Source organism: Cyprinus carpio, chromosome A17 (assembly GCF_018340385.1).
Source record: "Cyprinus carpio isolate SPL01 chromosome A17, ASM1834038v1, whole genome shotgun sequence".
NCBI classification, from domain to species: Eukaryota; Metazoa; Chordata; class Actinopteri; order Cypriniformes; family Cyprinidae; genus Cyprinus; species Cyprinus carpio.
Genome location: NC_056588.1, coordinates 19,125,137 through 19,139,524, shown reverse-complemented (window position 1 = coordinate 19,139,524; position 14,388 = coordinate 19,125,137). Strand labels below are relative to the sequence as shown.

The 14,388-nt window shown below is 36.7% G+C and overlaps 1 protein-coding gene across 4 annotated transcripts in view; it reads left to right on the top strand.

The window, feature by feature from the left end:
- Positions 1 to 14,388, top strand: part of LOC109080080 (serine/threonine-protein kinase D3-like) — an 85,534-nt gene that overhangs the window by 45,426 nt on the left and 25,720 nt on the right. For all 4 annotated transcript variants that reach the window (XM_042774334.1, XM_042774332.1, XM_042774333.1 and 1 more), the window contains exons 4-5: positions 10,736 to 10,867; positions 12,481 to 12,638. In XM_042774334.1, coding sequence (XP_042630268.1) covers positions 10,736 to 10,867; positions 12,481 to 12,638 — 290 coding nt within the window. The remainder of the gene's footprint in view (positions 1 to 10,735; positions 10,868 to 12,480; positions 12,639 to 14,388) is intronic.

Here is a 14,388-nt window from a genome sequence, read left to right as displayed (position 1 = left end):
TTCAGTGAAGCACGGTTCTGTGATCAGCAGTAAATCTTCCTCCAAAGGCCAGAGGGCACTGAAACTCCAAATGTGCCTCGCAGAAGAAACCCAGGAAATGCGTATAGTGGTAGCTGGATAAAAAGAAGATTTAACTGCTTATATTGATTCAGTGTGACTAATAAACACAATTATGACAATATATGGTTTATCTGAGTTATTAGATTATATTAGATTAGAATTCAATTTTATTGTCATTGCACGTGTAAGGTACAAGGCAACAAAATGCAGTTAGCAACCAAATGCAGAAGTGCAATAAGCAGTAAGTACAGGATATACAGTGTCTACAATGTTACAAATGTACAATAAATATACAGATAAGGCAGAACTATGGACATAATTTACAAATTTTTAAATACTATCAGCATGATATACAGATAGGTGTACTATGAACATACTATACAGATGAATTATGTAATAAGTGTATGTACACTATAAGCAGAAACTATGAACATATGAACATCATTTACACTAGTGCAATGGACAGTAAAAAGTGCATAGAAAAATATTCCAGTGTGAAATGGATCATTCAGTATTCTGGATGAACAGACAGTAGTGCAAGTAATAACAATTGAACTGTTTTTTGTTTGTTTGTAAACCAGATGTAGTGATGAGGAGGGGTAAGGAGTGTGTGTGTGGTGTGTGTGTGTCGGGGGGGGGTGTCAGAGGGCAGAATTCAGTAAGGAGACAGCTGTAGGGAAAAAGCTGTTCCTGAGTCTGCTGGTCCTTGTCCGGAGGCTCCTGAAGCGCCTAAACAGTCTATGGTCAGGGTAAGAGTACTTAAGAATAGTGTGAGCTCCACGTAGACAGTGTTTTCTCAGGATGTCCTCAATAGCAGGAAGTTGTGTCCCTGTGATGCGTTGGGCGGTTTTCACCACCCTCTGCAGTGCCTTGCGGTCAGCAACTGAGCAGTTCCAATACCAAACTGTGATACAACTGGTCAGGATGTTCTCGATCGCACACCGGTAAAAGTTCACCAGGATGGCTGAAGACAGCTGGTTCTTCTTTAGTGTCATAAGGAAGAAGAGGCGCTGGTGAGCCTTCTTGGCAAGGCAGGAGGTATTTGTGGTCCAGGACAGGTCCTTCGAGATGGTGGTTCCCAGGAACTTGAAGCTGGACACACGTTCAACAACCATCCCGTTAATGTTGATGGGGTCATGCGTGCTTCCTTTCTCCTTCCTGAAGTCCACAATGAGCTCCTTTGTCTTACTGGTGTTAAGGAGCAGGTTGTTGTCAGTGCACCATGCGGCCAGGTGCTGAACCTCCTCCCTGTAGGCAGTCCCATTGTTGTCTCTGTTGAGGTCAACCAACCGTGGTGTCATCTGCAAACTTAATGATGGAGTTGGATCCATGCACAGGCTTGCAGTCATGGTTGTAGAGGGAGTAGAGGAATGGGCTGTGGCCTGACCTAACATGCTGAGGTCTGTTGGTCAGAAAGTCCATAATCCAGTTGCAGAGGGAGGTGTTAATGTCCAGGTCTCCAAGTTTTGTGGTCAGCTTGGAGGGAATGACAGTGTTAAATGCTGAGCTGAAGTCAACAAACAACATCCCTGCGTATGTGTTGTTATTGTTCAAGTGTGTGAGTACATAGTGCTGCACTGTGCATACTGCATCCTCTGTGCTCCTATTGCTATGGTAGGCAAATTGGTGTGGGTCCAGTGTGGGCGGGAGGCAGTCCTTGAGATGTGCTAGGACCAGTCGCTCAAAGCACTTCATAACAATAGGTGTGAGTGCTATGGGCCAGTAGTCATTCAGGCACATCAGGGAGGAGTGTTTCGGCACTGGCACAATGGATGTGAACTTAAAGCATGTTGGCACAAATATCTGTGAAGACCCTTGCAAGCTGCTCTGCACATGCCCTAAGCACACATCCAGGAATGCCAGCAGTCTTGCGTGCGTTGATCTGGCTCAATGCAATGTAGACATCTGTGGAGGTGAGTTTGAGGGGTTGGTGGTCTGCTGAGAGTGTGATCTTGGTGGCTGTCTCCTTGCTGTCGCCATTGAAGCGAGCATAAAAGTTATTTAGCTTGTTAAGGAAGGAGATGTCTGTGACCGTTGGAGTAGAGTTGCTTGGCTTGTAGCCACTGATGACCTGGATGCCCTGCCACATGTGTCGGGGGTCAGAGTTGGAAAAGTGTTCCTCTACCTTTAGCTTGTAGCAGTACTTGGCCTATTTGATGCCCCTCCTCAGCTTAGCCCTGAATTTGCTGTAGGCCTGAACGTCATCTGATCTGAAGTAGAGATCGACCGATATAGGTTTTTCTATAGCCAATGCCGATGTTTAGAGGTCAGGGTCAGCCGATGGCCGATATGTGCTGCTGATTTTTAGGGCTGATATCTTGAAGTTTTCCCCTTCATTTGCATGCTAAAATGTCACACTAATAACAAGTGGATGCAAAACATTTCTAAACTTATCATCATTTATTCAGCACTGACTTGAACTATCTCTCGAATCTTAATTTTAACCTGTTCAGTTTCTCATTAATGCAATTATCTAATCAACCAATCACATGGCAGTTGCTTCAATGCATTTAGGGGTGTGGTCCTGGTCAATACAATCTCCTGAACTCCAAACTGAATGTCAGAATGGTAAAGAAAGGTGATTTAACCCTCTGGAGTCTAAGGGTATTTTGGGGGCCTGGAGAAGTTTTGTCATGCCCTGACATTTGTGCTTTTTTCAGTTTCTTATAAATATCTAAATGGCTAAAGTCTAATCTCACTGTAATCAGCACAAACTAGGCTATAATAATATGTGAGCAGCATGTATGTACATGATTGTGTTTTTGAGAAAAAAAATGTTATGCGTGGTTAGTGAAAAACTAAAAATGTTAAATCACTTGAATAAGGCAATAAAACACATACAGAACATTGGTTCCCAGGAATTTTGAGAACTGGAGCTTGTAGACTAGAATTTTTTTTTCTAAATGATGTGAAAATCATCTTGTTTACTCACTTACAGAAAACAATATATTGATTTAATTTTTCTAAGACACTTTTTGTTGGTAAAAGTCATATGCGAGTAGGCGTCAACTATCATGAATTCACACCTGAGAAGACAAAGGCCTGCATAATGAGCCTTTCAGTCAGCTGTGTCACTGAGAGGGATGAGTTACAAGAAAGAATGTGAGGACAAAATAAATCTATATAATTTTATGTTTGTAGTTTATTTAGAATATATTTAATTATCCCACAACATAATTTAATATTCACTTGTGAGTGCACTTAAACAGTTTATTAGGAAAAATCAAAGCTGACTTTCAAACTGAATTTTTTGCATCATTACTCCAGTCACACAATCCTTCAGAAATCCTTTTAACAATCTTATTTTCTACAAAAAAAAAACATTTATTGTTATTATTATCATCATCATCATTATTATTATTATTATTATTATTATTATTAATGTTGAAAAGAGCTGAGAATATTTTTTTTTAGGTTTTTTAGGGGGGATAAATTGAAAGAACAGCAATGATTGTTGCATTTGTTACAGTTACATTTATTGTTACATTTATATTATTTACATCAAGCTTTTGAATGGTATAGTAGTGTATATTGTTATTGAAACTTCATAATATTTCACTTGATTATACATTTAGTCAGGAATTATAGTTTGGAAAAAGTCTTTGGAAAAAGTCTAACTAGTAAAATGTTTACATTGAAAACTAGTACAAGTATATAAATAAATAAAAAGAGACTTACTCATGTTTATGAACTCTGCTGAATAAAGTGCTTCATTCTTTTTTCTGAGGAAATCCAAATCTCAAATCCTCAACCACATCACATCTTTTTGGGGTGAATTGTGTCTTATTCCTCTCATCGCGAAGCAAACAGTAAAATAATAAAAACTTGAAGAACAATCTCGCTGCGTTGTCTTCTGTTGTGTGGGCGTATTCAAAAGCCGCGCGCTTCAGTGAAACATTTGAATCTCAAAAGCGCGTTCAGCGCGGGGGCGTGGTCGCATTAGAAGATAATGAAGGGAGACGTGAAAAAACGGACATCGCGTTGTTTTCATATGGATTACTTTATCACAGAATATTTGTTTTCAGCAGCACTTGTTTAGTTTAAAAGTAGACATGTCAGGCTTTCTATAGATATCTCTCTCATGTCTCTTCGTTGAGTATTCACTGAGTTACAATTCATTTTATTGACGCATTTGTATCTGAAGATCAGCGCAGACAAAGGCTGCAGACAGCACTCCTTGTTTGTTATCTTTATTTTATAAGTGCACAAAGTGCACTTATCTGTACGATCAAAACTGAAAGTGTAATTTAAAGGGATAGTTCACCCAAAAATCCAAATTATGTCATTTCTTTTCGGGGTTATCAGGAGAAAATACCCCAAAACGCGTATACGCGTTAATCGACTCCAGAGGGTTAAGCAATTTTGAGCGTGGCATGGTTGTTGGTGCCAGACGGGCCGGTCTGAGTATTTCACAATCTGCTCAGTTACTGGGATTTTCACGCACAACCATTTCTAGGGTTTACAAAGAATGTGTGAAAAGGGAAAAACATCCAGTATGCGGCAGTCCTGTGGGCGAAAAATGCCTTGTTGATGCTAGAGGTCAGAGGAGAATGGGCCGACTGATTCAAGCTGATAGAAGAGCAACTTTGACTGAAATAACCACTCGTTACAACCGAGGTATGCAGCAAAGCATTTGTGAAGCCACAACACGCACAACCTTGAGGCGGATGGGCTACAACAGCAGAAGACCCCACCGGGTACCACTCATCTCCGCTACAAATAGGAAAAAAGAGGCTACAATTTGCACGAGCTCACCAAAATTGGACAGTTGAAGACTGGAAAAATGTTGCCTGGTCTGATGAGTCTCGATTTCTGTTGAGACATTCAAATGGTAGAGTCAGAATTTGGTGAAAACAGAATGAGAACATGGATCCATCATGCCTTGTTACCACTGTGCAGGCTGGTGGTGGTGGTGTAATGGTGTGGGGCATGTTTTCTTGGCACACTTTAGGCCCCTTAGTGCCTGTTGGGCATCGTTTAAATGCCACGGCCTACCTGAGCATTGTTTCTGACCATGTCCATCCCTTTATGACCACCATGTACCCATCCTCTGATGGCTACTTCCAGCAGGATAATGCACCATGTCACAAAGCTCGAATTATTTCAAATTGGTTTCTTGAACATGACAATGAGTTCACTGTACTAAAATGGCCCCCACAGTCACCAGATCTCAACCCAATAGAGCATCTTTGTATGGAAGCAGATTAGTCTCAAATATAATTCACGCAAAAAACACGATTCACACATGCGTAGACAATTTCACATGCATGAAACCTAATTCACGTACACACAAAAAAAATTCACGTGCGTGAAAAAAATATATATTCACAAAAAGCAATTCACATGCGCAAAAATACAATTATATATTCATAAAATACATTTCACAAATGCAAAACACAATTCGTAGATATACAACTGTGCACAAAAACCTTGGAATGTTTAAAATGTACGAGTGTCTGAATGTACAAATCGTCATTTACTACGAATCCACTCGGATTTGTGTGTGTGTGTTTTTGAGACTTTCCTGGCAGAGCTCTCTTTAGCCAATCAGATGCGAGCTTACCATTCAACCAATCATATCATAAGCCACTGAGAGTGCATTCAGAAGCTCGCAGGCAATCGGGGAGACGTCAAGAGAGAAGCCCATAGAAGCCCTGGCATTACATTTTAAAAATACTATACAAAATAATTAATCAGAATACTTACTCCTGCTCACTCACGCCTGCCAAAGAACTCCCCGCTCAAGCTCGCCGTCTCTGCAAGATTAACGATGGCAGTTTGCACGCACAGCTACTAGAAGATTTACATCTGTCAGACAAGTTGCTGACGTCATCAAGCTTAGTTTGAGTCTGCGCGTCCGAAACGGAAGTGCTAAAAATCGCTAAAAAATGGGCTTCACTTGTCTCAATTGAGTTTCAATTGGGTCGCTGTGTCCATTTCTTTTACTGTCTATGGGATTACTGATGTAAAGGCTTAATTTCCGTTCTAATTAATCCATATTGCGCAAAAGGTGCGCAGAATCGTGCTCCTTGAATGCACTCTCAGTGGCTTATGATATGATTGGTTGAATGGTAAGCCCGCATCTGATTGGCTAAAGAGTACGACAGACCCACGTGGGAAGAGAGCTCTGCCAGGAAAGTCTCAAAAACACACACACACAAATCCGAATGGATTCGTAGTAAATGACGATTTGTACATTCGGACACTCGTACATTCTAAACATTCAAAGGTTTTTGTGCACAGTTGTATATCTACGAATTGTGTTTTGCATTTGTGAAATATATTTTATGAATATATAATTTTATTTTGCGCATGTGAATTGCTTTTTGTGACTATATATTTTTTTGCACGCACGTGAATTTTTTTTGTGTGTACGTGAATTAGGTTTCATGCATGTGAAATTGTCTATGCATGTGTGAATCATGTTTTTTGCGTGAATTATATTTGAGACTAATCTGCTTCCATATCTTTGGGATGTGGTGGAACGGGAGCTTCGTGGCCTGGATGTGCATACCACAAATCTCCATCAACTGCAAGATGCTATCCTATCAATATGGGCCAACATTTCTAAAGAATGCTTTCAGCACCTTGTTGAATCAATGCGACATAGAATTAAGGCAGTTCTGAAGGTGAAAGGGGGTCAAACACGGTATTAGTATGGTGTTCCTAATAATACTTTAGGTGAGTGTATATATATATATATTATATATATATATATATATATATATATATAGTCAATCATTTACATAAAAGTTTTAGAGCATTTATCAAGCAGAATTTTTCAAGTTTGTTGGAACATAAATGTAAACTTAAATATACATTTAAATAAAAGAAATAAAATTGTATAAATAAAAATCAATTAAACTGAAAAATATAAAAAATAAAATATATAAAAAATAAATAATAGTAGTGCTGCAAACACACTAGCAACCAGCAACATTTGTGTTTGGTATAAATGACACAGAACATCTAAAGTGCATTCTAATTTCAAACTTACATCGCAGTCTGTTCATTATTAAAATAAAGTACAGTCAATCAAACATATAAAAGGTTACACTGGTCAGTTTAAATAGACCGTAGTATACCAGTCCAATCTGCTGTTATGCCAAGGACGTTCTTTTCCGTCGAGTTTACATTAAAAAAAATAAAAAATATTATCGTTTAACATTCAGATACATTGCAAATATGGAAACATTTGGATATGTGCAGAATGAGATGTGAGCAATTACCTCCAAATACATCTAGCCAAACCCTTCAAAATGATCTCAAATGTACAGCGCGCTCCCTTCATTTTATCAAATGATCATAATCACATCTATTCATTTTACAGTCCTGCTACTAGCATTTTATTCAGACTAAAACCCCTTTAATTCAAGTGAGAAAGCTTTTTTTCAGAGTGGCTTTTGCACATAATAATAATACCGCTGCTACGCATTTTGCAGCATTAAGCTTATTCATTGATTGTTAATTTAAACGACTATCGATCATGGAAATGATCAAATATTGACATCCCTAAATGCAAATGAGTTGGATGGAAACCTGGGTATTGTCTGCATCAAACCATCATTCCGAACAAATGTCATTCACCGTTCTGGACTGCTCCAGGACAGCTGTCTCTCCGAGCACGGTGCTGTCTGTGAGCGGGGCGGAGTAACGAAGCCCTCAATCGCGTTGCAGTGTTTGTGAGAACTGCCACCTTCTCCACCCCATTTACAGAGTGAAATTCTCTGACTACCTTTATCTCCCAGGACTGTTGTTGAATCTTCCAAAAGTTTTGGCTTGGGGTCCTTCACATGCGGCTGCAGCACTTTCCACCACACCAATAACACGGGGCTGCCCACCGACTTGCCTGAATTTAAATCGGCGCTACTAAACACAGATATCAGCCGATGCCGCTATATTAAAAAATGACAAATATCGGCCCGATATATCGGCCGACCTCTAATCTGAAGGCAGTGTTGCGGGCATTCAGCAGGAGTCACACCTCCTTGTTCATCCATGGCTTCTCATTAGGGTACGTTGTGATCTGTTTTTCTGTTGTAACACTGTCAATGGTAGTGTTGATGTAATCCGGTACAGAGGAGGTATATATATCAATGTCTGTGTGAGAGCCACGGGCAGCCTGAGAAGTAAGCATACTAAATGTAAGCTTCATCAATGTTTGTGTAAACATGATCCAAAGTTTTGTCTCCTCTAGTTTGGCAGGAAACATGTTGATGGAATTTGGGGAGCACTGTCTTTATTTTGGAGTGATTAAAGTCACCCATGACAATAAAAGCAGCCTCCGGGTGAGCAGTCTGTTGTTTACTAATGGCCGCATGCAGTTCGTTCATAGGAAGCTTGGCATTAGCATCCGGTGGAATATAGACTGCAGTTATAATGGTGGAGGTGAACTCCACCGGCAGATAAAAAGGTCTACACTTAACCATAAGAAAGTTTAGGTTAGCTGAGCAGTGTCTCCCAACTATGACAGTGTCCGTACACCATGCTTTGTTAACATAAATGCACAATCCGCCGCCTCTTGTCATAATCGTGAATGATTTCTTAGATTTCATAATCGTGCAATAAAATCGTCTGTGATTTTTTTTTTTTTTTTGCATAACTTGTCATTGAACTACGGCTCTGTGTAGTAAATGCTGCTCCATCTGAAAGCACGTGATGATGATTTATTGTTGATTACAGAACCGGCTTTACTGACAAAATGCACATGACAATTACATCCGATTAATCGTGCAGCCCTAGTGCTAAACACTCTCATGCAGTGCATCTTTCATTCAAACTCGAAGCCGGAGGGTGCTCTCTCGCAGAAAGTCCAAAACAGCCCAGTAGATGTATTGACTTATGATGTTCAGGAAATCCCTAATATGGACAAAGGTACCCCACTATCGCTGTAGCCAAAAAAGGTAATTTCAGGTCATTTCAAGGTAATTAATATAATATATGAATAATCCAGTGCTAATTAACAAAACATTCTACAGCATAGAAACTATTCTGCCTTATTATGTGTTTGTATAAACCAATCCTAAAATTGTCATTAGGAAAATACAGAAAATAAATATTGTAGAATACAAATTATTGGTTATCATCCAGCAGTGTATTTGATTTCTTATCCAATTAAAATAGATAAGAAAAAATAAAGCCTGTCAATTAGAAATTTTTTTTTGTTTTGTTTTAAATTTCTGTCCCACATTTCTGTTTTCTCTGCTGCACTCACATCCTTGTCTAAGTGTTCTTTAGCCTGTTGATTTTTGTTCGTAGTATACAGCTAACAAGGAAATATTTTGCATTAAAGAGTTAGAATAAATGTGAATAATATCTTAGATTTTTTATTTATTATTATTATTATTATTATTATTTACCTTATTGGAATCAAAATTAAGAATTGACAAGAATCAGAATCATAAAAATTCAATGATGTCCAGCCTTACCAATACCCTCATGATTTTTTCTGGCACATTTCAATTCACATTGTTTTAAACCCTTTCTTGTCTTTTAAACCCTCACTTACCCTTCTTTGCTTTTGCCCTTCTTAAAACAACCACATAATCTTATACGTAAATGTACTTTTCAAAATTAGTTATTAAACAGTTGCTCCTGGCAACAGGTATAGGGAGTATGTTTGCTTAACATAACGTCAAACTTAACAATTTATGAGACTAATATCATGTTTTGCTCCAAAATCACTATATAACGATCAGTCGTGTTTGAAACCGTTAGATTATGTAGTTCCATGTTGCTTCTTATCACAGTGAGACAGAAAATATTCTTTATAATAAGCTTTACTGTTATACAAGCTGTCAATTAGCGTTGTATTGCAATTGGGTGTTTATTGTCTTCCACATTTCATCAGCCAAAGCGTCTCTATCTGCATGTTATACAGCTGTAGTGATATCTGATGTATTTGTCCATATAAGGGATTTCCTGGGTCTTACTTGTGAAACAGACATTAAAGTACATGTTACGTGTTAGGGTTAGGGTTAACCCTGCTCCATAATGCTGACATCGTCTCATTTTGGGTGAAAATTTATAAATAATACTAAAGTACTTTATAATGCAGTAACATGAGTAGTTTTTCAGCAAAGTACTTTTTTACTTTTACTTAAGTCATATTATTTTTCAGTACTTTTACTTAAGTAAATTATTCCTTAAGTAGCAATACTTTTACTTAAGGACAATTTCTTAGTACTCTTTCCACCGCTATTTACTTCAAACACTCGACTAAAGTGAGTTTGGAGTAAAATCATATCATTAAATCTGGTATAATAAATAATCTTTCATAATCACAGAACGATTTCTTCGATTTCATTATCACACGAATAAATAATCTGCGATTATGAATGCGATTTTGCGTACCTTGTAAGTGAACTGCGGCTCTGTGTAGTAAATGCTGCTCCATCTGGAGATTTACTACTGATTACAGAACCGGCTTTACTGACAAGATGCGCATGACAATCACATTTGATTAATCGTGTAGCCCTATTGTGAAACATTATGACTGCTAGACTGCTATAATTAGACTGCTAGACTAATTATATGCTTCTAATGCTGACTAATGTTTTATATGTATTTTGTTCTTTTGATTCATTTTGTGCTCATTTGTGTTATTTTGTTTAGTGTTTTTTTGCATCATCCATTCTTTGCCTGAGTTGTCCTTTAAGTTGCATTTTGATTACAGCTCAAGCAACAGTGGAAGACTTCCAGATCCGACCACATGCGCTTTACGTTCACTCCTACAAAGCGCCCACCTTCTGCGACTACTGTGGAGAGATGCTGTGGGGACTCGTCCGACAGGGCCTCAAATGTGAAGGTAGCAGTTATATAATAATATGTATTTTAAAGAAACATTTGCTCACTGCCTATCCAGTTGCCAGAGTCAATAGGGTTTATTACTGCTGACGCATATGAATGAAAAGTTAAGATTTTTGTATTTTTGTTGTGGCTAAAATGGTGTTGTTATGAATATTACTAATTAAACTCTGTCAAGTGAGTCTACCACTGTCTTAAACAGGCTGTTGCCAGGAGAAACAATACACTTTTCTGATTTTCTGTAAGCTGTGCATGAGAATCAAAAATTTCAATTCATGTCTCACGATTGTGATTGTTGAATTTTGGGTCTATTTTTCAATAGATATATTTAAAATAAATAAATAAATACATACATAAATATAAATATTTAGATTTTAGTATATATAAGGACCATGAGTTACATTGCAGTTAAAAAGACATTGTGCATATTCTACATTAATCAAATCACTAATAACATAAACATTTACACTACCAGTCAAAAGTTTGGAATAATTAAGATTTTTTTTTTTTAAAGAAGTCTCTTATTCTTACCAAGGCTGCATTTATTTCATCAAAAATATAGTGAAAACCTTAATATTGTGCAAATGTTATTATTATTATTATTATTATTATTTATTTTAATACATTTTAAAATGTAATTTAATTCTGTGATTACAGAAATCATTCTTATATAATGAATGTATGATTTGGTACTTAATTCTTATTAGTACTCAGTTGTTAAGTACTATTTTCATCGTTGGAAAAGTTTTTTCTTAATATGTTTGTGGAAATCACGGTACATTCTATGATGAACTGAAAGGTAAAAAAAAAAAAAAAAAAAAAAAAAAAAAACATTTATTTGAAGTAGAAATCTTTTGTAACATTATAAATGTCTTTACTGTCACTTTTCATCAATTTAATGCACCCTTTTTGAATAAAAACATTTTTTTTTAAAGAACACTTTTGAAAATAATTAAAAATAATGTTCTTCTGGTTCTGAGTTCTCTGTGAGTCTGAGACTGCTTTAAAGATCCCTGATTGAGTCTGACTGGAGGTGATGGATTCAGACGAGTGCGATGTGTTAGTGCTGCCATCAGTCTGGCTTTGAAGTTGAAATCGGGGGCTGTTTGAATGGAACCCAGTGTTTCTGCCAAGCCCTGGATGTGACATTCAAAAGCTGCATTAAGATTATGGGCTCCAGTTGTAAGAAGCCATACTGATGGATACAAGCTGTTCATATGTAGAGGCATGCTAAAGCACTTTACATTTTAAACTGTTGTGAATGTGCTTTGGAAAAAAAATAAAAAAAATAAAAAATCATCTCTAAAATCTAAAATCCCCACCCAGTCCTCAGGAGATTCATTTGGTTTCTAATTAGCTATCTAAACATGCTTAAGTGCCCATATGTCTGTAAGTCGAAGTAAAGAGAACGGGGAGCCCTCTGCTGGAGTTTAGGAGAATTCACCTTGTGTTTGTCTGTGTGTAATCTTATCCTGAATTCTTAAACCTTATACTTGATTTTTATCTTCTTTTACCTAAACTCTAATCATATACCTTGTCTTGTTTTAAACCAAATCTCAGGCTTATTTCTGATTTGAATCCTGAACACTAAAAGCTTTCTTTGTGGATTATTAGGATGTGGCCTGAACTATCACAAGCGATGCGCCTTTAAGATCCCTAACAACTGTAGCGGTGTAAGGAAAAGACGTCTTTCAAACGTGTCTCTGCCCGGCCCTTCACTGTCTGTTCCTCGTTCTGCTCCAGCAGAGCATGCTGTCCTGGCCCTGGAAGATGTGAGGAATGATTTTTTTTTTTTTTTTTTTACATTTGCAGTTGTGACTTTGTATTTATGTCTAAATATTCCTTTTTCTTTCTTTCTTTCTTTCTTTCTTTCTTTCTTTCTTTCTTTCTTTCTTTCTATGTAGTCCTTCAGCTTTTTTTCTCTCAATACAAATTCTCTCTCTCTCTCTCTCTCTCTTTCTTTCTTTCTTTCTTTCTTTAAAGCAAAATACAAATCCCACACACTTTCTATGCAAAAAATCGAATTATTTATTTAATGACTATGTTTCGTTCGCATGACCTTCATCCGGAATTGTTTAAACATGACATCACAAAGTACACCCCATTTAAAAACAGATTCATGACCAATCACTGTAAAGATCCATTGATTAATAACAACCCACAAAAGGTACATCATCAACTTGAAGTTCACATATACACATAAACATATCCTGTACATACATACTAACACATACATCAGGCCCAGATTGAATTATAACGTCACATTAAATAAAGCTTCATCATTCATGCCATTAGGTGATAATGTCTGAAGGGTAAAGATCCAAAACAGTTCACGTTGATGTAAAAGCAGTTCAATATCGCCACCTCTTCTTTCTTTCTTTAAAATAAATAAATAAAAAACATAAAAATTACAAATTAAATGCAAATAAACTTAAATACAAATTAAATTTGTAGTCTCCAAATAATATAACCAACTATAAATAGTATAAACTAGCTTACTAAGCTTCTCGCTTACCTGTGTAAACTGACTTCATACATCAGCAGACAATCACCTGGACACAAGCTTTTTAAAAATGTTTACCAAGTTTTAACAAAAGGTATTTGGTTAAGAATATTAGTTAGATCTGAGAACATATAGTCTAATGTAATTTGTTTGTATTTTGTTTTCTAAAGCAATGGAATGCATACTAATTGAGTGTGACATAAATATCCAAATTCTTTTTATGCTTCACATTTGATTAATTTATATTTATAGTTAAAGTTAACAAAATGGGTTGAAAGATGTATATTGTTGTAGAGCGATCACCTCATATCAGCAAAAACCCAAACATGGCAAGAACATGGTGTTCGTTTTATGGACACTTTGTTTTCCCTTTTTATGTTCAAATAAACACTGGAGGCCTTACATTGTATTTGCTCTCCGGCAAACCATGCAGGTGTATTTAAAATGTGAGATATCACAAACTCAGCTCTTCACATCTGGCAGCATTTCAGACCTAATGAAATGTTCTCCACATAAGCTTAGTAATACATAAGAAGGAAAAAAAGTGTTCTTTTGTTTTTGACCCCTATAAAAACTATTTTTTTTTTAAATGCATCAAGGTAAATCAGATCAATCATTTTCTGATTTCAACCTGTCTTGTTGAGATAAGTGTCTGTGTGAAATCCTCTGTGGATGAACAGCTTTTATTTTAACTAAGTGGCCAGTTTCGAAACATTCTTGAGGAGAATGTATGGTGTGAAAAAGGAAATCAGTAAAAATCATTTCCTCTGTGTTACAATCATAAAGGTGAATGGCTGCTGTAGAATTTATTATTGCATGCACATCTACTATGAAATCACTAACATTTCTAACAAGGTTTGGGATCAATAAGATTTTTTATTTTATTTTTTATGTTTGAAAGAAAGTCTTTTATGTTCACCAAGACTACATTAAATAGATAGATAGATAGATAGATAGATAGATAGATAGATAGATAGATAATATTGTTAAATATTATTAGAATTTCTATTTGAATATAT